At 35.2% G+C, this 25,413-nt stretch overlaps 1 protein-coding gene across 1 annotated transcript; it reads right to left on the bottom strand.

The window, feature by feature from the left end:
- Positions 1-1,536: 1,536 nt before the first annotated feature.
- Positions 1,537-24,216, bottom strand: LOC140977486 (uncharacterized). Its single transcript, XM_073442224.1, has 11 exons — positions 24,128-24,216; positions 20,850-22,996; positions 9,190-9,265; positions 7,117-7,281; positions 6,898-7,073; positions 6,406-6,804; positions 6,119-6,263; positions 4,440-4,702; positions 4,247-4,313; positions 3,521-3,733; positions 1,537-1,985 (listed from the first exon to the last, which is right to left on the bottom strand). Exons 2-11 carry the CDS (start codon positions 22,992-22,994, stop codon positions 1,537-1,539), a joined length of 4,098 nt encoding a protein of 1,365 aa, XP_073298325.1. The 5' UTR covers positions 22,995-22,996; positions 24,128-24,216.
- Positions 24,217-25,413: the final 1,197 nt, after the last annotated feature.

Below are 25,413 nucleotides of genomic sequence, written 5' to 3'. Positions count from 1 at the left end.
CTGTTGGCCTAGCTTCTGGTTGTTGTAAAGCAGCAGCAGGTTCAGTGGTAGCTTGCGGCTCAACAGCAGAAGCTGAAATAGGCAACAGATTTGCCATTTCAGCTTGATGAGCTTCTGAGAAATTCTCAAGCTCTGGAACAGATGAAGAAGCAGTAATAACAGCAGTAGCAATAACAGTAGCAATAGCAGTAGCTTCTGGAATGGATTGGACTTGGGGAGGATCAGCAGAAGTAGTAATAACTGGCAGTGTGTCATCCTGTGCTGCTTGAGTTTGTACAATCGATTCAATCACTTCATCAACCGATGCCAGATCATGAACAGAGATGAGTGATGAAGATTGGGTAGGAGCTTCTTCGGGTGCAGGAGTACTAGAGACCTTGCCTTCAGAAGAAGCTTTGGCCGGTTCCTCAACTGACTGCGTCTTCAATATGGCGGGGACAGTGCTGACACAAAATTTTGGAGGCTGAGAAAAAGTCTTCTCCTTGGTGACAATTTGCTCAGACAGAATTGTCAGCTGCTCCGACAACATTTGAATGACATTCTGATCAAGAAAAGCAGTAGGACCAGTAGAGTCAAAATTTGACTTCAACGTTTTCAGAATAGTGTCCATCTTCTGCTGTTTGAATTTATCGAGAATTTAATTTCGGCGATTGATGGCTTCTATCACATTTTGTGTCTTGGCAGCAGCAAAAACATTTTTCTCAGTTTTCACAGTTTGAGCAAAAGCGCCGAAAGTCCTTAAAAAAGTGATTGGATGGTAGATTCTTACCTTGAGCCAATCATCAAAGAATTTCATGTCTTCTCTGGTTGAATTATTAATTTCTTCCAGATGAAGATCGATTGCTGTTTGAATGGTTGATTTGGCTACCGGTGACTGAGACAACTCGGTAATCTTTTCTTTCCTTTTTTCAGAAGTAGCAGGGACTACTGGTTTAAAAGCAGAAGAACCAGTAGCAGATTCTCTAATGACCCCTCCAGAAGTTGGTCTGAAAGACTGAGCAGATGAAGGTGCTGATTCAATGACTTTAGCTTTGGTGGATGGAACAGCTGGTGGAAAAACCTGTCGAAGAGGAACATCCTCTAATTCAGCAAGAGCTGTTGTTTTCTTGATGCGGATGGTGGTGCGAGACTTCTTCTTGGATGGGGTGGGAGGCAGTGAAGCTTGTTGAGTGGGTGCTGATTATTCTTCATATTCCGTTTTCTCAGAATCAGACAAAACTACACCTCTTTTTCTTTTGATTTTCTTTTGCCCCTCAGCCTGAGATTCCCCAATCTCCTTCTTTATAGCCACAAACTCACCAACTGTTGGCTTTGGCCTTAAGGCAAGCACATTATCAGCATCAGTCATGGTGACTGAAGAGCCATCCTCGTCTGTCGTTCTGGAAAAATCAGCATCTTGCAACATTTTACTGATTTGCACAGCAAATCCAGTACCTTTCCTTACAATCATTTATTTCATAATTCGAAACAGAAAACGACCCCAATCCACTTTCTTTTCTGAAGTGATGGCCACCATCACTTGAACCTTCTCTTTGGTCAGTTTGTCGAATGTTCCAGCCTTGAAGCCTTGACCAGCAAGGCCACGATATCAGCGAGTACCTGGTACTCGATCTTCAATAACTTCTTGAAGCAGGAAGGTGAAAGTTCTTCTCCAGTGGCAGAAAAGTTTGTCAAAACAATAGACATCTCTTCCTTTGTGATATCCGAAAGCTCGGAGAGTCCAGAAAAAGGTAGAAAGAAAGTTGAGCCGAGAAGTGCAGCATCAATGGAGATTGATGCATCTCCCTGTGTATAGTTAATCTTTCCTTCAACAACTTCTGCTTTGGCATAGAAATCTAGAAGAGCAGACTTGTAGATAATAGCAGGTGATTCCAAGAATTTGCGAAGTCCAGAATTTTCCAAAGATTTGAATATCTTAACGAGATTCTCATCCTTAATGGTGAGAACAGATGCGAAGTTCACCTGATAAGCATTCAAGGTATAAGCTGCGACCATTTCCGAGTTGAAAGAAATTAGATATAAATTAGCAGTAGATGCGAGAAAGCAGTAGATGCAAAATAATGATCTGAATTCTTAAAGTGCAAAAAAATGAACGGTTAAATGAAATGTACAGCCGTCAGTAAACATAGAGACACGTGTCGATATGTTTATGGATGGTAGAGAGAGAAAACAGGAGTGTCAGTTACTCTACTCATTTCAAAATTTTAAAAGAAATGGCGGGCTGTCCAATGAGTTACTGAAAATATTCAGAAGAGGATTTGTCGTATTATGATAATATCTACCGGAAGTTATAAGGTGCTGAAGTATTGTCAGCATTCTTGACAAAGTTCAGTAGATACTTTGACTTATCGAACAGACAAAACTCTCTTCTACTTCTGACAAATCACGAAAATATGAAAGATTACTGTTCCCCCTGAATCTATGCAATAAATACAAAGATACGAAGTTTGAAGGAATAATAAATGATTCTTGGTATCCGTGCAGACAGTGAGCCGTCGCTTCAGCTTCTATAAATACTTGAGACTCTTCAACTTCTTGAATCATTAAATGTCACATGTCTATAAGTAATACAACAAGAATGTTAGATAATGACAGTTCGATATGTCTAGTTCAAGCAATTCTGGTGCTTGTAGCAGTACGCATGTCATTGTCACAGATGAAATGTTTCCTTATCTGGAAGACTTGAAGAAGACTATTGAAGAATATGTCTTGGTAAAGGTCATGTCTTCATGGTTCAAGATTCAAGATCTCTAGAATTCTTATCAAAATAGTTTGGCATTTACTCGTTCACAGAGAGCAGTAGCGAGAAGATACAAACAACAATTTGATGTCAATCATGTTACAGAGCTAGCAACTGATCAAGTTCTTTTGCATGCGATGCTGTGGAAGGAGTGGCATCAGCTAGAGAAGATCTCTTCTGCTGAATCCTTCATTAGTTTAAGAATCCATGAACTGAATAATTGGATAGTTGAGTGGCAGGATTTTGTAGGTTCTGAACTGGCTGCTGTAACATGGCATAGATTATTTCCTCAATAAAATTTTAGTAGATGTAATTTTGTCTTCTTATTCTTCTGCAAACATTCTACTGTTAAATTTTTGATAAATAACAATTAAGTTAAATCAATTAAACCAAGTACATTTCGAAAGTAAGAAAACTTATTTTCAGGCAGAGGTTTTGTAAAGATATCTGCTGCTTGTTGATCAGTCGGAACGTATTCCAGACGAATATCCTTCTTCTGTACATGATCTCTGATAAAAGGATGTCTGATATCTATGTGCTTCGTTTTGGAATGAAGTACTTGATTTTGCGTTATTGCAATGGCACTGGTATTGTCACAGAAGATGGGTGATTCAGAGGCTTGAACTCCATAATCTTTGAGTTGTTGCTGTATCCACAGTATTTGAGAGCAGCAACTTCCAGCAGCAAGATACTCTGCTTCTGCAGTAGACGTGGCTATGGAAGTCTGCTTTTTACTGAACTAGGAGATCAACCTGTCACCAAGAAATTGACAAAAACCACCAGTGCTTTTCCTATCCAATTTGCATCCTGCATAGTCAGCATCTGAATATCCAATAAGATTGAATGATGAATCCTTGGGATACCATAGGCCGACATTCTGAGTACCCTTTATGTATTTTAGAATACGCTTAGCAGCAATAAAATGAGATTGCTTAGGGTTAGTCTGAAATCTTGCGCAAATACAAACAGCAAACATGATATCAGGTCTGCTGGCTGTGAGATATAACAATGAGCCAATAAGACCACGATACTGAGTTACCTCTACTGAGTTTCCATTTTCATCTTTGTCAAGTTTAGTAGATGAGCTCATTGGAGTGGAAGCAGCTGAGCATGTTTCCATACCATACTTTTTCAGTAATTCTTTCGTATACTTAGCCTGATTTATGAAGATTCCTGTTTTCAGTTGCTTGACTTGCAGTCCTAGGAAGAATGTTAATTCTCCCATCAAACTCATCTCAAATTTATCATGCATCATCTTAGCAAACTTTTCACATAGTTTGGGGTTAGTTGACCCAAAGATAATGTCATCAACATAAATTTGTACTAACAAAATGTGCTTATTCTTAACAAACGTGAATAAAGTCTTATCTACTGTGCCAATGGTGAAATCCTGATTAACAAGGAATTGTGATAGAGTGTCATACCATGCTCTAGGTGCCTGTTTTAGACCATACAAAGCTTTGTGTAATTTGAAAACACGATGTGGTAGAAAATGATCGATGAAACCTGGAGGTTGTTCGACGTAAACTTCTTCATGCAGTAAACCATTTAGGAAGGCACTCTTCACATCCATCTGATAAACTTTAAAATTTTTTAAAGCAGCAAAGGATAAGAATATTCTGATAGCTTCGAGCCTAGCTACTGGTGCAAAGGTTTCATCATAGTCTATTCCTTCTTCTTGTCTGAATCCTTGTGCAACCAGTCTTGCTTTGTTTCTGACAACTGTTCCTTCTTCATTTAGTTTGTTTCTAAATAGCCACCGGGTTCCAATGACAGCTTGGTGAGATGGTCTAGGTACTAGAAACCAAACTTTATTCCTCTCAAATTGATTCAGCTCTTCTTGCATAGCATCTATCCAGTTGGGATCCAGAAGAGCTTCTTCAATCTTCTTTGGTTCATCTTGAGAAATGAAAGCAGCATGCATGTATTCGTTCATCATCTGTCTTCTGGTCCTTAGCGGAGCTATTGGATTTCCAATCACCAAAGATGGAGGATGAGATTTTCTCCAAATAAAAGGATTTAGATAATCTTTATGTAAAGCAGTAGATTGTTCTGGAATGTCAGCTGCTGGTTCTGGAATGCCAGCTGCTGGTTCTGGAATATGAATGTCTGGTTCTGGATTTTGAATGTCCTTGACACTTGCTTCTGCATCATCTTCACTGTCTAGTTCCAGATGAACCTTGTCTAACCTGTTACTTATATTAGATATGTTAGTAATCTCGGGAGCACTGCTGTCTTCATCAAAGACATCATGAATAGATTCTTCAACATTGAGTGTTTTATTATTGAAAATTCTAAATGCCTTACTAACTACTGAATATCCAAGAAATAATCCTGCGTCAGATTTTGAATCGAACGCAGCTAAATGATTTTTACCATTATTATGCACAAAGCATCTACAACCAGAAACATGAAAGTAAGATACATTCGGTTTAATTCATTTCCAGATTTCGTAAGGAGTCTGATTATTCCTCTTGTTGATCATTGTTCTGTTTTGTGTGTAGCAAGCAGTATTAATAGCTTCTGCCCAGAAGCGCTGAGAGATGTCTGCATCTGCTAGCATTGTTCTAGCAGCTTCTTTAAGTGTTCTGTTTCTCCTCTCAGCTACTCCATTTTGTTGAGGCGTCTTTGCAGCTGAATATTCATGATGAATGCCATGTTCATCTAGATAAACCTCAAGAGTCTTTTTAGTAAATTCAGTACCTCGATCACTTCTGATTCTAATGACAGAAACTCATTTTTCATTTTGAATCTTTTTCAGAAGTTTGATCAGGAGGCTACTGGTTTGATCTTTTCCAGCAAGAAAGATTACCCAAGTAAATTTAGAAAAATCATCAACAACAACAAGGGTGAACCTCATTCCCCCTAAGCTCATGATAGGGATTGGACCAAATAAGTCCATATGCAATAATTCTAAACACCTTGAGGATGATTTGCTGCCTTTATTTTTGAAACTAGATCTTACTTGCTTACTAAGTTGACATGCAGAACATACATGATTCTTAACAAAATTTATGTCTGGCAATCCATCGACTAAGTTCTGCTTTTTGAGATTGTTGATAGACTTGAAATTCAGATGATTCAATCTCTTGTGCCACAGCCAGTGTTTATCACTTAGAGCTGCAACTAAACATGTAGGAGCAGTGATATGATCTATGTTCCATGAAATTTTGTAGGTGTTGCCTTTTCTAACTCCGGTTAAAACAGTAGAGTCACCAGCATTTTTAACTGTGCAAGTGTGCTTCTGGAATGCTACTGAAAATCCATTATCACATAATTGACTAATACTGATCAAGTTATAACAAAGATTTTCAACTAAGAGCACATCCTTAATAGTGATGTTACCATGGATAATCTTACCCTTACCCACGGTTTTACCTTTTGAGTTGTCCCCAAAGGTTATCTCTGGTCCAGCACAACTCACTATTTCTGATAGTAGACTCTTCTGTCCAGTCATATGTCTGGAACATCCACTGTCCAAATACCATGTTGAGTTACTGATCTTGGTTTTCTTCACTTGTACCTGCAAACACAAATTTTAGTATCTGGTACCCAATCTATTTGGGTCCAAGCCTTATTAGTCCTTTTGGAACCCACATTTGTACAATTTTTATACTTCGGGTATCCATGGAGGTGTGTGCAACATAGAGTATGTTATTTCTAACATTATGCATCTTAGCATGTTGTTCTTCCCTTCTGTTTCTGTTGTCTGGCCTGTATCTCTTCTGAACAGGTCTAGAATTGTAGTACTGATAGTTTTTAACCTTCATATGAGGTTGTCTTCCTGAGTTGAATCCTCTACTGGATCCAGAACTCTGGTCAACTCTTTCTTTAGGTTTAACATAACCCAAACCATAATGCATCCTTCTGCTCATCTGATTTACATTCCTTTCAATTGAAGCAGTAGGTACTTCTAGTTTCTGTACCACACTGGATTTCACAAAATGAATGTGCTTTCCTTTGCACATATCCAGTTTTGGCTTAGTATTCGTTTCAGAAGTGCTTTCATCATTACAAAATCCGAGACCACTTCTGTCTCCAGATTGTTTTTGTAACTCTTGCATCTTTTCGAGTGAAATAGAGGACTTATTCCAAACATTCACCAGTAGCGATAACTACTGGTTTTCAGAAAGCATCGTCTGGTAATCTGCTTTTACTCTTTCATTCTCAGTTTTTAATTTACTCATCTCAACTTGTAAATCATTACATCTGTCTACTTGCAAGCAAGTTAACTTACTGTTATGATTTCTTAAGTTCTTATTTTCAATCTTAACTTCCTCGAATGATTGAGAAAGTCTCGAATACTCTTCTACCATGTCGTGTAATGCTTTGACTAAATCAGTGCGTGTAAATTAATCAGAGTCAAAGTCAAATACCTCTCCAGATGTCGAGGTTGATTAGAGTCAAAGTCAAATACCTCTCAAGATTGGCTTTCTTCTTGTCCTCACTGGTCCATTCATATCTTGGTTTTTCCAGCATCTGAGGTGCGCCTTCAGTAATAGCAACAGCTGAATTTGGCTTTAAGATCTTTAATGGACCATCTGTGATGACATACCACATGTCATCATCTTGAGCTGCAAGATGGGCTTGCATTCTGATTTTCCAGTCGTCAAAGTCTTCTTTTGAGAACATTGGAATTTTGCTGAAGTGAGCCATGTCTGTTAAATATTTTTCAGAACAAGAATAACCTACTCTGATACCACTTATTGAGGATCGGATTGAGTTTAGAAGGGGGGGTTGAATAAACTCAATGGCAAACTTAATCGATTTTTCGGAATGATGTGCTAGAGTCCTGTTAGAGATACTAGCAGATTCTTGTTCAAGTTTAAAGACCAGCAGATCACAAGATAATGTGCAGAAACGATCTGTTGGTTAGTGAGTGAAAAATAGTGAAACAGAAAAGCAGTAGATGGCACAAGGTTTGTTTCTGGAAGTTCGAAGATGAATCTTCTACGTCTCTCCTTCTTCGGTTTCCAGAAGGTATCACTAAAAGACTTTGGTGAATACAGTACAACAATTGTACACACCCACTTCAACAGGACTTACCATCTGCCTACTGAAACTCTTAGTGTATCAACACGATAAAATAATATATAATCAAAGTTCTGGAAAAGACTCTTTTCCATATTACAAACTCTTCTCAACAATGATATGAATAGTGTGAACTGTTTATGAAGAGTATGAGAAATAGCAGCACAAGATGATCTCAAATGATCAAGTGTATGCAATGAAGCGTGTGCTGCTTTTTCAGTGTTGAGCTTTTGAGATAACTGAGAGTTCTAGCGATGCTCGAATGATATTCTTTGATTGAGATTCGTTCACTCCTTGTTTCTTGAAAAGTGCTCCGTCTTCATATATAGGCTTAAACCAACGTTAAAATCTGAACGGCTCTTTTTGACTTTTCAGTGATTCAGATTTATTGCTGAAAATGGACCCTGCAAAATATATTAAAGCAATCAGTCTCAGTTCATACTAAAAATGGTAAGCCGTCTTAAATGTTCTCGTACAACATTTAATGGCATTAAATGTTAACGGTAATATTTAAAGACTTGAGATACGCAACAATCTGCTAATTTCTATTTCGGGTTTGTACTTCTTCTAGTTCTGGTTTTAGCTAAGAAGTCATTTGTTAATTAGAGTAAGCAGTACTTGATAAGTGCTGCTACTGGTTTTAGCGCGGTACAAGTGCTTCTGGTTATTTGCTTATTTACATCTACTGGTTTTGTACTAGCATCTCCACAACAAAATTAAGTCTAACAGTGCCATTTGTTATCAACTATGATCGATCAGCCCCTACTTGCTGAGTATTTACCCAAATACTCACCTTTTATTTCATCATTTTATATAAGAACAAGGAACAAATTGAGAAAGAATAACAAGAATATTTTTGAGGATGGTGAAGATGTCAATTCCTAACGAGATCAGTCATGTTATTTCGTTTTTATTATTTTTCGTTTTCGCATTTCATCCAAGTTTTGTAAAAACATTTATATGATTTATGTAATAGACTGTTTGGATATTTGATTAATACGATGCTTGTTGTTTACAAATTGTGTGATTGTGAAACAACTTTGATGTCGACTAACCCCGACCTCAGGGCGTGACATTCATGATAAATTAAGAAGTCCTAAAATATTTCTAAAATAAGAAAACTTATTCTCTAAGAGTGGTTTGGTGAAAATATTACTGAAACGTACCTAAACTTTATCCACATCTAAGCTTTTGGCTCGGCCTTAGCACAAACCAGACCAGCCCAGACTCAAACCAAACCTCTTAGGACCCTAACCAGACCCTCCTGGACGGTCCTAACCATTGCCAACCAGCCCATGCACATCCCATGTCCTTGCACCCTATAGATCGAGCTCTAAATATACCCAAACGTGACCAACTCATCGGCCACCCCTTACTGCACCATACCAGATGACATTTAACCCATCTAAGGCCCTGACATGAGTCTCGTAAACCCTCTGGATACATCCCATAAGCTGCATGCAAAGTCCCTCGATCACTTAAGTCATACGCACCCTAAAATCGCAAACAACCCAAATAAATAATTAAGAATTCGTTCGGCCCCTTTGTGTTGTCACACCAGACCTGTTCGAACCACTCCTAGGACACATATACACTCATGGATCGAGCCTTTTCAAGCCTGGAACTTGGCAGCTCCTTTAAACATTCAAGAACACGTGAATTACCTCAAGAACATCAATATTTCTCATGCCAAACCCATAAAAACGTGAATAAACCAATAAATAACATATTTTTCATGAAATATCATTCAAAATATTTAATATGATGTGCATTATGAGAAAAGAAAGGTAATAGCTAGGCATGTCTTTGCGTCTAAACGCACGGAAAATCACACAAACGAGAAGTAGAATGGACACTGGAGGGACGAGACACTTTCCCTATTGATTTTTTCTTGAAAAACTGTGGAAAACCTTCTGAGTGTGTGTGTGTGCTGCCATGAGAAGAGAGGGATTGGGGGCTAGGTTTGACTTAATTTTTTGATTTAAAAAAAATGATTCTAGAATGGCTAGGATCTTAATATAAACACTACTAGGAGTCTAGGCCCAATAAATCAAGTATAATAGGTCCACTAGGCCCATTAGTGCTAAAGTAAAAATTCCCGTTTAGAAAATTTCGTAAAAATAATGCATGAACCATTAAAAAGTTACCCGATTTGATAAAAATCAATTACCGGTTAAAAATAAGACTCGACATGTAAATCAATATAAAAATACAAAATTTTCAAAAATATCTATTAAATGCATCATACATTAAATAACTAAAAATAATTATTTTTAAATAATTAAAAATAATTATTTAATAAAATTGTTTTTCTTAAATTGTCCACGTCCTCGTTCCACGTTCGAGCATCGATTGCTTTTATAAAGTCATATTTCATGCATTCCAGTAATATATTCAAATAAACATGAAATCATGACTTGAACATGCATTTAATGCAATCAAAATAAATTGATTAAAATGCATAAAAAATTTGATAACTTGCTTGCATGTGGTTCAAGTGAACCTGCAAATTTTTGGGACGTTACATAAAATATTTGCTGCTTGTTGTTCAGTTGAGACTTATTCCAATCTAATATCCTTCTTCAATATATGATCTCGAATGAAGTGATGATGAATGTCAATATGCTTAGTCCAAGAATGCAAAATTGGATAGTATATGATGGCTATTGCACTAGTATTGTCGCAAAAATTGGTTACTCATTGGCATCAATTCCATAGTCTTACTATTGTTGTTGAATCCACAGCAGTTGAGCACAACAGCTCTCAACAGCTAGGTATTCATCTTCTGCAGCAGAAGTGGAAATTAATGTTTGCTTTTTACTGAACCAAAAAATCATTCGGTCTCCAAGAAACTGACATGATCCGCTTGTACTCTTCCTATCAAGGTTACACCCTACATAGTTTGCATAAGAATATCCAACTAGATTGAATGATGAGTCTTTAACATACCATAATCCAACATTTTGAGTTTCTTTAAGATATTTAAGAATTCTTTTTGTGGCTGAGTAATGAGATTGTTTTGGATCAGACTTAAAACATGCACACATACAAACTGCAAACATGATATCAGGTCGATTGATAGTTAAGGACAATAGCGAACCTATCAAACTTAGATACAATGTTAGCTTGACTGATATTATACCTTCATTTTTATCAAACTTAACTGATGAACTCATGGGGGTTGTTGCTGCAAAACACGACTCCATGTCAAATTTTTTAAGTAGTTCTCTGGTGTAATTTGTCTAACTGACAAAGATTCCAGTATCCAACTGCTTAAATTTCAATCCTATAAATAAGTTTAGTTCACCTGTCATGCTCATTTCGAACTTATCTAACATTAGTTTAGCAAATTTCTCAAAGAGCTTTGAGTTAGTGGATCCAAATATAATATCATCGAAATAAATCTTGACTAACAAATTTGATCATTTTTAATAAATGTGAATAAAGTCTCATTAACTGAGCTTATTGTAAAATCATGATCAAGTAAGAATTGTAAAAGAGTGTCATACCAATTACGTTGTGCTTGTTTTAATCCATACATAGTTTTGTTTAATTTAAACACGTGATTAGGTAAAATATAGTTAATAAAAACTTCATGTTGTTTTACGTATAATTTCTCCTGCAATAGTCCATTCAAGAAGTCACTATTCGCATCCATCTGAAATATTTTAAAATTTTAAAAAGCATTTGAATAGCCTCTAATATGGCCACTAAAGCAAATGTATCGTTATAATCAATTCTCTCTTTCTGTCTAAAATCTTGTGCAACCAGTCTAGCTTTGTTCATGATTACAATATCATTTTCATAAAGTTTGTTAATGTAAACCCACAGGAATCTTATTATTGTCTAATGAGATGGTTTGAGTATCAAGTACCAAACCTTGTTCTTGTCAAACTGATTTGAACACATCCTGAATAGCTTCAATCCAACTGTTATCTAATAAAATTTCATCAATTTTGTTAGGTTCTAATTGTGAAATAAAATAAGTATGCAAGAATTCATTAATCATTTGTTGTCTAATTCTGGGAGGTGCAGAAGTGTTACTGATCACCAGTGAAAGTGGATGAGTCTTACTCCATTTGTAACTTGATCCAAGTGAATTATTGTCAGTAATGAATGGAGTAGAATAAGTTAAATTCTCTTTAGTTTGGTTCCCTTTAGCTAAGTTCTCAATGGTTTGACTATAATCATCTTAGATAACATTCGTCTGATTCACATCAACTTGGTTTAGATCAGTCTGGTTCGTCAGTTCTTCATTCTTTTTGCATAGCTGACTGATCTGAGATTTCTAGTTCCGATGATCTTCCTCGCTGTCATTTGCCAAATCAATAACTTTCATCTGATTGCTCAAATCAGCTAGATCAGTTTTATCATCGAACTAGATTTCATCAAAAACCACATGAACAGTTTCTTTAACATTTCAAGTTTTCTTATTAAATACGCGGAAAGTCTTACTGACAGCTGAACAACCAAGAAATATTCCAACATTATATTTAACATCAAATGCAGAAAGATGAGTTTTTTCATTATTATGAATGTAACATATATAGCCAAAGACGTGAAAAGATGATAAGTTAGACTTAATTCCATTCCATATTTCATATGGAGTTATACCAACTCTTTTGTTGATCATAGATATGTTCTGTATATAACATGCTATGTTGATTACTTCTGTCCAAAATCTTTGTGATACACCCGAATCAGCAAACATCGTCTGTTCAGCTTCCATCAGAGTCCTATTCCTTCTTTCACCGACTCCATTTTGTTGAGATGTGTTGGAACATTTTATGTTCGCAATCTTGATTTTGATGTAAACAAAAATTGTTATTTTGTTTCTAATTATTTATCAAAGTGCGCAGGAAGCTGAAACTGATCAGGCTTCGAACTAATCAGTTAATCGAGCCGAAACTGAAGCTTTCGAGAAGCAAACTGAAAGTGCCAACTGATTGCCCAGTTAAACCAGTCCAACTGAAGCATCAATAACAGTTCAACTAATTGTTCAGTTGATAGGTGATTCAGCAGAAGATCTTCAGAAGCCCGGCCAGCTGATGAAGAGCTCAACTGATGGAGAGTCAAACTGACCAGTTCAACTGAATCAGTGAAATCAGTCCAGCTGACGAGTCAACTGATTTCACCGTACCAGTTCAAGACCAGTTCAAAGCATCAGTTACGAATCAATCAGTTTGCAGAACACGACAAACTTATCTAATGTAATCCAGCTACGCACAACGATACAAAAGTATTTGTACTATCAATAATACAATAATGGACGTTGTAGAAAAGCTTAAAGCCAAAATGTTCCAGAATGGCTGTCGGAAAAGTCGAGAAACAAATTTCAAGGAACGCATTCAGGCTGCAACGGATACAATTATTGAGTCTCACAGTACGATCAAGCTTCCCGCCTATAGATAGAAGATGAAGTTCAGTGAGAAGAAAGTGGGAAAAACAAGAGAGAAAAGAAGGGCACACATATTGGAGATCAACTTACAAGAAAGCGATCAGCCTAGTCGAGGGAATACACCAAAGTTATATCAGCTTAGTTTAGAAGCTTATTTTCCTCGGTGTGTGAGAACATCTTCCCGTTGTATTCATTGTTCAGTTCTCACACACGCACACTATCACTCACATATATCAGAGAATTGAGCTTATAGATAAGCTGAGTGAGTCTTGCACAAAGACATTAAACTTGTGTATGTAGTCTTTGACAAATAGACGTAAAACAAATATTGGCTGGAAGGTGTTGCCTTCAGTCTAGACTAGGAGTTCAGTTAGACAGTAGAGTAAGTCCTAAGCTGAGAAGGTTTGTACAAGGTGTTGTATAGATCAAAGTTTTCTAGTGGATCCTACCCGAGATAGTAGAAGGGGTGACGTAAGATCAGTTGAAGTCTCCGAACATCCATAATAATACCTTATGTACTTAACTGCTTAACATTGTTTTAAAACTGATTTGATCAGTTCGAGCAGTTATCAGTTCAGTTCTCACCATAACTGAACTGATATATGCAAGAACGGATTCCCTTCATTTCAGTTATTTAGTTTACACAAGTTAAAAATCTTTCAAATTAGTCAGCTTTCTTAACGAATGATTATTTAGAGTATTTTTCCCTTGGTTTGTAACCAAACTCAATCTAATTCATCGATGTATACATTGTTAGAAGACGAGCTATTGAAGCTCATGGAGAATATTGTGTTTGAAGCATCTTCAAGGGTGCCCGAGCCGATCCATCAACATGTTTTTGCTATTGAGTATTCATTTTGATTTATTTGATCTGATAAGTACTCATCTAGATATTTGTTAGTGAACTCAATGCATCAATCACTCGTGATCCTGATTATTGAAGTTAGTTTGTCATTTTGAACACCCTTAAGAAATTTTGTCAATTGGGCACTAGTATGATTTTTACCACAAAGAAATATCACCCAACTAGTTCGAGAAAAATCATCAACACTCACAAGTGTATATCTCATTCCTCACAAAATGATTATAGGTATTGGTCCAAACAAGTCCATATGAAACAATTATAAGCATTTATTAGTCAGTTTGCTATCTTTATTATTAAAACTCGATCGAATCTGCTTACCTAACTGACATGCTAGGCACACATGATTTTTAACAAATTCAATTATAGGTAATCCATTAGCTAGGTTCAATTTCGCAAATTATTAATGGATCTGAAATTGAGATGATTAAGTCTTTTATGTCATAGCAATTGTTTATCATTATTAATAGCAGCAAAATAGGTTGATGAGACTAAATAATTACTATTCTAATCAATTTTATAAGTTTTATCACCCACTTCAGTGAGACTTAATACCATCTAACTGAAACTCTTAGTAAAAATTCAATCTAAACACTTTGAGCATTAAGATTTCTTACTCTCAATTACACAGATTTCACAAAGAAATTTTGAACATAAATTTGATCCTCAAAATGATCAAATATGATTTATTAGCATGTGCTGATTATTTCAGTTTGGCTCATGAAAAGCTTCTTTAGAGAAGATCGGTTTTTATTATAATCCAAAGATAGATTGTGTAACTGTGTAACCTCAGAGCTTGTTCAACTAATCTATTTATAATTTGATCTGCATCAGTAATATTTTCAAACTGTATCCGTTTCCAAATGCAGATGTCCTTGTTGTCATGTCGTGTGCCAAAAACCTCACATTCTGTTAAGGTTCAGTGATTGTTAGTATGAAAAGATTTATCGGCAATTTCAGTTGGACTCTGATCCTAAATCATTGATTATGTCGATTCTTCAATGAATGTATAGATTTGGACTGACTGATCAACTAGATAGACTGTCAGTTGGATTTCATATGTAAACCTTGAATCAGCTTGACTATCAATACCCTTCTTATGTTTTCTCAATCTGACTTTGTAATCATTTAGGCTTCCTAGGAAACTTCTTATTATGCAAATTCGGTTTTCTTCCTTGAATTCAATTCGTTTAGGTTTTGAAACTTATTCAATCACCAAAACATAAAATATTTCAACAAAACCAATTTTTAAACTAAACCAGTTCGATTACTGGTCCGATTATGAAAATTGGTCCCAGTTGTTTGGGATCAAAATAGTTTTGATATATCTTATATTATTTTTTAACAATAAATCAATATCAGAGACTAAAAGCATATAATATTTATAAGTTAAATTTTGTCCCATCAAGGCAAGAGTCACATTTACATTTTGGACTGAATTTCTTGATGCATAAAAACCAAGGATTGAAACGGTTTCAGTCTCAAACATTTTTAAAAAATAATTAATCAAAAAAATAATTAATCAATGATTTTGGCGTAGGCCCGAGTTTAGCAGTGTTTGAGAGAGCTTGTAGGAAGCACTTATTAGATTTTAGCTCAATGAAAATGTTTTTGAATGTCATATTCAGTTTCTATAACTTTTATCCAAAAGCTAGAAGAAAGAGGGATGTTTTTTCTTATTTCTGTTTTTTGTTTAAAGTTTAGAATTACAAGTTGACATTTATATCCTTAAAATATTTAAGATATTATAATTTTTTTTAAATAATATTTTGCATTTTTATATAATTTGAATTTCCAAAATTTTTTTATACTTATTTTGTGTATTTATACAATTTTTGTCATTTTTTATATTTTATTTTTATTTTTATTAATCTTATATATTTTTTCAATTATTCATGTTATAAAAAAATAAATTAATTTTGGTACAATATTCATAATGTAATAATAATTATATAAACACATTGTTGATGATGTAGTATCAAATTTTAAATAATTAAAATAGATCGATATTATATAGTTTAAAGATATGATTGTTATTTAACATAAATTAATATTGAAATCAATTATTCTCAAAACACTCAAACTTTAGTTTGTATTAGCTTTAGACTTCTACTTCCCATCTCTGCTTTAGCTTCTCACCAACTTCAAAATAATCTCTAGAATAATCACTTTAAAAAAAGCAAAAACTCTCTAAAACATTCTTTTTATACGACAGAAAACGACATTAAAAACTCTCAACTTTCAAAGTTATACCCAAAGGGGAAAAAAAATCTGGAGACAAAATCGAAATACCAAATTCCTTTATACGCGGCGGGTGGTGGATGCTTTTTGGATGCATGAAAACAATTTTGATTGTCTGAAATCTGAACTAAAATATTATCACCCACTATTGATGGATCAAAACTTAAGAACCAAGACTTAAATATCCCTTTCAACTTTCTCTTTTTCGAATTCAAATAATTTTTAATTGTTGTTGAAGAATTTGGAATGTGTTAAGTGTTGTTTAATCATTGGAAGTAAACTGGTTAAACAAAATAAAAGTGTGCCACGCATGATTATGCCATGATAACTTAAGTAAGATAAATCAGTTGTAAATAAATGTGTAAGATAAATTTCATCTTAAAAATATATATAAAATCGTATAGTCTCTATGTGTAAAATCAAATATTGTTTTTTTTTTTTACCAAAAATTGTGGTTAGTGACAACGATGAAAATAAAATATTTCATATCATACAACAACCGTAGTGCTTTGATCTCCAAGCATAGGCAAATTAACAATCTCTCTCAATAATTACTTTACCTACAAGCTATGAGAATAGAACAAATGATATTGGCTCTGATACCGATTTTAGAATCGTCCGTTTATTGTCTTACGCACTAAAATTTGTATTTAGTGATATCAATTCAACTCAAGTTTTTTAAACTGTACAACAACTCAAATATCATAGGTTGATCGTTATCCTAAAACGTGCAGTTAATGCACCCCAACACTATGTTAAAATTTCGTTTTAAAATACAATAATTATTATATTACTTTTGAAAACGTAATTTAGGGAGAAAATGTTTTATTTTGACTGAATAGAATGAAAATTTACTCAAACGAAACTTTAGATAGAAACTCTTACATGAAGAATTTTTTTAGACATGAAATTTTGTAGAATGAGTTTTATGGTACTTTTTAATAAAAGGAGTTGTCAAGATTGAATTTAATTTTTTATATATATGTATATACATAAATTATGTGTTTATTATTTATATTCAACATATATAGTTTCGTTAATCTTCCGAAATTGACCACTCAAAACTTGAATGGCTTCAAATTTCAAAAAAAAAAAACAAGAGTAGATCTCTTGTGAGACGATCTCACGAATCTTTATCTGTGAGACGGTTCAACCCTACCGATATTCACAATAAAAAATAATACTCTTAGCATAAAAAGTCATATTTTTCATGAATGACCCAAATAAGATATCAGTATCACAAAATACGACATGTGAGACCGTCTCACGTGAGTTTTTGCCAAACGAGAAAGGGTTGACTTAAAATGCAAGAGGTTATTTATGTTCTTCTTGGTAGGGGCTAATCCAAAAACAAGTAACCGCGTCATGTCAAATAATTTTTTAAAATTTATAGATAATTTTTCAAAAAAAAATTAAAAATAGAAGGACTATATTTTTTTCTTCTGGAAATCGGTAAATCATCTGCTACATTTTGTGCACCATTACATGCTATACAAATACATATGAGAATACAGTTTTAATATGCACAAGATTTGTTTTCCCAAAGATTGAAGAATAACGACCAATGGTCATATATAATATGCATTTGTATAGTATAAAGTATTAATAAAAAGTGGAGGAAAAGATTTTCATTATGCCAATATTTACAAATTTACAAAAGGTCAAGAATCTTGGAAATATTTATTTGTACTCTCCTTTTTTGGTGTGCCTGTAGTGGGCAAGTTTATTCGAGGAATATACCATTCTATTCATGGCATGAGTAGTAAATAGTGATCATCTTTAACTTGTTAGTGCTGATTAGCAATCATTCTAACATGGACTCAAATTCAGTTGTTTTCATCTTGAATAGTTTTGTCAAAATTAAGTCAACTTGAATATGGCTTAGGAATATGTTACGTCCCGATCCTCGGTCCATGTCTGCGTGACTGTACAATGGATTCTTATAGCAACTATTTTGCATTCGTCTTTGTTTTACGAAAATGATTAAAACAAGTTGCTATAGAAGTTCATTGTAGCTAATTATAAACTCAGTTTAAATCTGTAATTTTTATCATGTGGGACAAGTGTTAACATAGAACATTCATCAATTTGTCTCCACTATCAAAACTTGTTGTAACACATTTTGTCAAACTTGTGATCATGTATATTCATAGCCATTGCACGTAGAATTTTGAATTCTTTTTATGCATCTTTGGATAATAGTAATGTTTTTTTTTTTAAGAAATTGATTGTGACAATGATGTTATCATGCACATATGTTAATAGGGGGTTGACCTAATCCTCCAACACATGTTGCCTACCATTTTGACAAGATTGAAACAAGCTCTCGGGCAAATCAACAAGGTTGTGCCAACATTATCACATGTGTAAAATGAGTCCACTTCATGAGTTTAGTTTTTGAACTGGAGCTGGAGCTCGAGCTGGAGGCTCACGAGCTTAGCTTGAGTTCGTAAAAATTTTCGTGAGCTTGTACCGCGTGTGAGTCTGACTCACGAGCTTGATTTTGTAGACGTATATATGAACATCGGGTTTAAATTGACAACGTGACTTCATATAATAAATTATTGTTTGACACGTGATTGATCATGAAATATCTATGTTATTGGTTTTGTCAACGTACAAATCAAACACTATATAATTAATAAAACTACAATAAAGTACTAACATTTATCAAATTTTTTATCACAGAGGTTACACATTCACATCGTTCGATTATCTCATATTATCCAATTTCATATATAATGTTTAAATCTTATGTTAACATATAAAATTATTTAAAATTAATCTGGGTCATGAGCTCGTGATTGAATGAAGTAAAGATCATTGAGCTTAAGCCGAGAAGAACCATAGCTTGATCGGACCGGCTCGTAGTGGAGGTGACTGATCTGCTTACACCCCTAGCTAAGATAGACCATATCCAATGGGCACAGACAGGGTCGGTCCGAGACTTTGAAGGCCACGTGCCAAAATAAAATTGGTCTTTTGTATTCATATAAAAATAATAATAAATTCGATTATATAAAAAAGTAAAAATATAATGCGAGATTACATATAAAGTAAAAATATAATGCGAGATTACATATTTCGGAATATAAATAGAAATTAATTCTTAAAATTAAAAACAGAAAATTAAACAATCGAATTTAGAAAGTGGGAGACGAGTTCGGTTTGTGTTTTTATACGAAATTATATTGTTTTTATATCTGAATGGAGAAGGCACGATTGTCCTTTCAGTTGCAACAAAAGTAAACATGGAAATTCAATTAATTCGTGTTAAAACAATAGTTCCCTCACGTTGACTAAAACAAAAGTGCACATGTATCGACTCGTTGAGTATATAATTTGGTAAACATGACCGTTTTTTAATTGTTTAAAAAAAAAAAGGGGGGCTATCGATATTTATTTTTTGCCATCTAATCGACCAAATTTTGGTTTAGTTCAATAATTTAGTCTGTTATAAATATTAAAACCGAAGTTAATATGGTTTGGTTTCAGATTTTATTTGTCCGAAATGAACTGATCAAAAAAATCAAATTCTATTTAAATCGATGATTTTATTTAGATTATGTATGTTATGAGATGATATTTGGTGAATTAATTAAGAATACTTTTGTTAATTTTTAATTGATTGTGATTTATTTAGTTCATTTAAAATTTATATTTTAAAGTTGACTATAAATTAATTTAAAATTAATAAATTATATTTTAATTTTTAGTTTANACATCGGCTGCTGCATTAGACTTGCCTGAATAATATTTTATTTCGCAATCATAGTCTTTTAACAAGTCTAACCAACGTCTCTGTCTCATGTTCAGCTCCGCTTGTGAAAAGAGGTATTTCAAACTATTATGATTAGTGAATATCTCAAATGTCTCCCCATACAAGTAGTGACNAAATCATATAATATTTAATAAGAGACTGTTGTTATCCATTTTGTTTGTAATATCTATCGGAGGTTGTCCTTATTTAATGTGGTTGTTATGTACAATAGCAAACTTNTTAGATCAGATACACTGCTAGTGATCAAGGACATACTGCATACTTTTCTGCTCAAAGCATCGACTGCTGCATTAGACTTNGTAAATCCTCCTACACCTGATGGAATAGTCAGAACTGGAGCACTAGTCAATCTCTTTTTAAGTTCAACAAAACTAGCCTCACATGCCTGAGACCAAATAAATGGTGCATTCTTTTGTGTCAACTAGGTAATTGGCCTCGCAATCTGTGAGAATCCTTCAATAAATCTACGATAATATCTTGCCAAACCCATAAAACTACGCACCTCAGGAACTGATGTCGGTCTATACCAATTGATGACTGCCTCAACTTTACTCGGATCAACTGATATACCAGCACTCGAAATCACATGTCCAAGAAAAACCACTCTATCCAACCAAAACTCGCATTTGGATAATTTAACATACAACTTTTCAGTTCTCAAAATCTGCAAAACAGCTTTCAAGTGCTCGGCATGCTCAAATTCAGATTTTGAATAAATAAGAATATCATCAATGAAGATCACAACAAATTGATCTATATACCGTTGAAACACACGGTTCATCAAATCCATAAATACCGCAGGTGCATTGGTCAACCCAAAAGGCATTACCAAAAATTCAAAATGCCCATACGTGGTACGAAAAGCAGTCTTAGGCACATCTACCTCTCTAACTCTTAACTGATGATATCCAGATCTTAAATCAATCTTAGAATATACTGAAGAACCCTGCAACTGGTCAAAGAGATCATCAATCCTTGGCAAAGGATACTTATTCTTTACTGTGGCTTTATTCAACTGTCTATAATCGACACAAAGCCTCATAGACCCATCTTTCTTCTTTACGAATAAAACCGGAGCACCCCAAGGTGAAACACTTGGTCTTATATATCCTTTAGCCAATAGATCCTCAAGTTGTTCCTTTAGTTCCTTCAGTTCAATTGGCGCCATCCTATAAGGAGCTCTAGAAATAGGCTGTGTACCTGGCATCAACTCAATGTTGAACTCAATCTCTCGGACTGGAGGAAATCCTGGAATTTCATCTGGAAATACATCTGAAAATTCACTAACAATTGGAATATCTGCCAATTTAGGTACTGACCTTGAAATATCAATTGCATAAACCAAGAAACATTCTGCTCCTTTCTGCAACAAACGAGTCATGGACAAAACAGATATCAAAGGAATCTTAGCTCGAGAACCCTTACCATAGAATGTCCAGTGATCTGTCATATCAGGCCTAAACTTAACAATCTTCTGAAAACAGTCTACAGTAGCCCTGTATCTTGTCAACATGTCAATACCAAGTATGCAGTCAAAATCAGACATCTCCAACACAATACAATCAAGCTCAATGACATTATCCTCATAACGAAATTCACAACCACTTATCATTTCTGCTGACCTCATCACTTTGCCCAGTGGAGTAGAAATAGATAATGTAGATGATAATGGCATAGAATGCAGTGAATGCAATGAGACAAAGTGCTCAGCTATGAAAGTATGTGATGCACCAGTATCCATCAAAACATAAGCAGGATAACCTGAGAGAAAACAATTACCTGCAATGACATTATCTGGAGCATTATGTGCCTCATCCTCCGTGAGTGCAAAAACTCGACCCTGTTGTCTAGGTGGCTGTCCTACCCTGTGGCTACCACTCTGTTTGTTCTGATCTGATCGGTTTGACTGCTGATAGGAATGAACTGTAGGGTTCTGACGATTCTGGTGAGGTGTCTGTCTCGATGATCCCCCACTCTGAGACATATCACTGCCACGGTTAGGACACACTCGAGCATAGTGTCCCACCTGGTTACACAAGTGGCAAGCTCCCGAGATTCCTCTACACTGATCGGTATAATGTCTACCACCACACTGACCACAAGTCGGACTTGAATAACCAGTGCTCTGAACTGAACCAGACTGTCTCGATCCACTAAAACTCGAAAAATTACTGCCATGCCTCTTAAATTGCTTGCCTCTAGCCCGAAACTGCTCTCTTATGTTGCCACTGTTACCGCCATTATTACCCTGTCTGAACTGCTGTCTATACTGTGGCTGTTGGGGTCGTTGCATCTGAGAACCTCTCTGCCTAATGATTCCGGTTTCAGCTCCCTTGGCTCGATCAAGAGCCTCAGCAAAAGTGTTAGGCCTTCCGGTATTAACCAAGGTAAAGATATCAGGGTTAAGACCATTTATGAAGTGATCGGCCTTAGCTTCTTCATCGGATGCTACATGAGGAGCAAATCTCAGTAAATTCGAGAACTTAGCAACATAGTCCTCAATATTCAAATTTCCCTGCTTTAAATTTGCAAACTCGGCTCCCCTATCTTTCCTGTAAGAGGTAGGAAAGAAACGCTGATAAAATTCAGATTTAAAGATATCCCAGGTAACAATCGTACCTCGACTCTCTAAAGCTTTCTTGGTCATGATCCACCAACTTTTAGCAACATCCAATAACTGATGAACAACTAACTTGATTCTACGATCATCTGGATACTCAAGAGATTCAAATAATTGGTCCATATTCTCCAACCAGTTCTCACACTCTAATGCATTCTCCGTACCCTTCAACATCGGTGGGTGCAAAGACTGAAATCTGGCTAACAGTATCTCCATCGGAGTCGGAGTTATATCCATCTGAGTATGAGTAGCACTGCCCTGATCTTGTGCCACTGGTATGTTCTGTCTAGGTCTACCACGACCTCTACCTCGAGTAGCCATGTCTGATATACAATAGATCAAACACATATAAAATCACAATATCATAATCATCTCAATCTTGTATCAATCATCTCTGGCTCTCGAGACTCAATAATCTCAAAAATCTCGAATAAAGCTCAACAATATAATATCTCAATTATAATCATGTATTTCACAGTATGGCACAATGAAAATGCTAGCAAATATATCACATGATCAAGCAATTCGAACTGACTCGATTTACCATGTTCCCAAATATCATATGCTCTGATACCACCTAATGTGGGGCCCCGGGTCCGACATCTAATATTAATAATTATAAATGTAACAAATCAAATGATTGAGTAAAATACATAATCAGTGGTTCACCAACCGACATAAATATCGTTAAAATAATTTAAAGATCTCAAATACTTGAAATATAAATTTTAACATGCCAAAATAAAGTAGTGAACCAAAGAAATCCAACATCATCACATAGCTCCTAAGACCCGAGAATCCCACTCTAACTCGTATCTCCTCGCCTGGAGCTGGACTCTGGCATCCCAAGCCTCGCCTCACCTACCGTCAAGCACATGAAAACAAGAGGTAGCCGACGTGCCGGTGAGTATAAACCCAGTATGATACAATCAATAACATATGAGATTTAAAATGACAAATAGTTCATATAATTTCATAAAGATGCAATATAATGCAATGCATGATCAGAAGCTGTGGGCTATCAATAAATCTCAAGATCAAGTGAATCATCTGGTCATAGGGTACCCAAGGGAAGAGAATCCCCCAGCAACATCCACCGACTCATCCGCTCGGGGTGGGTTGCTGTGTTCTACAATCCCAGGACTATGGTGCGCCTATAGAGAGTGTTCAGGCCATAGCAGCGACCTCCGCATACACTATGCCAACTCAACTATAGCCCCATACGTCCAACAAATCAATCAATCATGGCGACCTCCGCCATATCAAATCTGAATCGACAAGTGGCTCAATATGCAATGTAATGATGCAAATCAATATCATCATCTCGATATCATAATAAACTCATCTCAAGACAACAATCATCATCAAATCACAAGTATTTCATCGAGCCATAGAATTTTCAATTTAAAATAAAAATGATACTTTTACCTCGTATGTTACCGACCGTAACATACCTTTCAAATATTACCACAAAAAGATCGAAATGAGTAGTTGAGAAGTCTTGAACCTCTGAATTCTACTATAACTCAAGAACTTGGATCATTCATCAAAACAGAGCAATTTCTGTACAAAATTCATAATTAATTCAATACGGCTTCAAATCAAGATCCGCTAATTGGATATGCAAGAAAATCAAATCCCAACAATTCTTCTTCATAAACGTTTGTCAAATAAAGTCATTTACTATGTCGTTCATAATCTGAAACATACAACATAATTCACACGAATTCTGCATCAGTACAAATCTGGCATAGTTTAGTATTTGGAGCATAACACCCTCAATACTCAATGGAATCAAGCCCATTTTATATCATTTCGAAGAAAAGACAATGTTCTATAACTTTTATTTGAGCATCAAATCCAGAATCCTAACCAATTAAGACCAGAATTCGAATAAACAGCAGACATATAAACAAATCTGCACTAACTCGGATTTCAAGACCAGTTTTAGTAAAAATCACATATCTCTCTCATTTCTTCATGGAATTGAGTGATTCAAGAACCAAATCAAAGCTAGCTCAATGCTATACAAGTTTGATGAAGACCATAACATCAAAATCCAACTATAATCGTCCCATATACCCGAAATACAGTAGGCATAAAAACTGATCTTGCACAAAAACAAGAAACCATGCTCATATCCATTTTAAATTCAAACCAACACAAATAAAACATCTCCAACATCTCAATATCTCAAATATCAACTCAAATATCAATTCTAAACTTCAACCCATTTCCAAACTTGAATAAAAAATGAGAAATACTTACATCCACGTGAAGCCCATGATGAGAGGATCACAAATCTAGCTTCATTTCATATTTTTACTCGAGCAATCTCCCATAAAATAATGAAGAAATTTCGAAAATGGAAGGGAAGAAGGTTTCGACGGAGGAAAAGAAGGAAAAATGATTGGAAGAGGTGAAAGTTGACTTAAATATTGTTTTTCGCGTCTGTAGCGCCGCAGCGCCATTTTCTAGCGCCTCAGCGCCAAATTCCCGAACTGTCAGCGCCTAGGCGCCACTATTCAAGCGCCGCAGTGCGTGAATAGTAACTCGTGAACAGTAATTTTTTTTTCAATTTTTTTTTTTAATTCAGGTATTACAGTAATGGTAGCATTTAAGATAGAAACAATCGAGTAAAGGCAGTTAAGTACTGATCTAGTGAAGTCAAGTTCTGCTTCTGATTTCTAAGCCTTTGAGTACTAAGTACTGCTTTTGATTTAAGCGAATCGACAGCTTC

The sequence above is a fragment of the Primulina huaijiensis genome, chromosome 5, assembly GCF_012295235.1.
Source record: "Primulina huaijiensis isolate GDHJ02 chromosome 5, ASM1229523v2, whole genome shotgun sequence".
In the NCBI taxonomy this organism is placed as follows: domain Eukaryota; kingdom Viridiplantae; phylum Streptophyta; class Magnoliopsida; order Lamiales; family Gesneriaceae; genus Primulina; species Primulina huaijiensis.
This window is presented reverse-complemented; position numbering and strand designations above follow the sequence as displayed.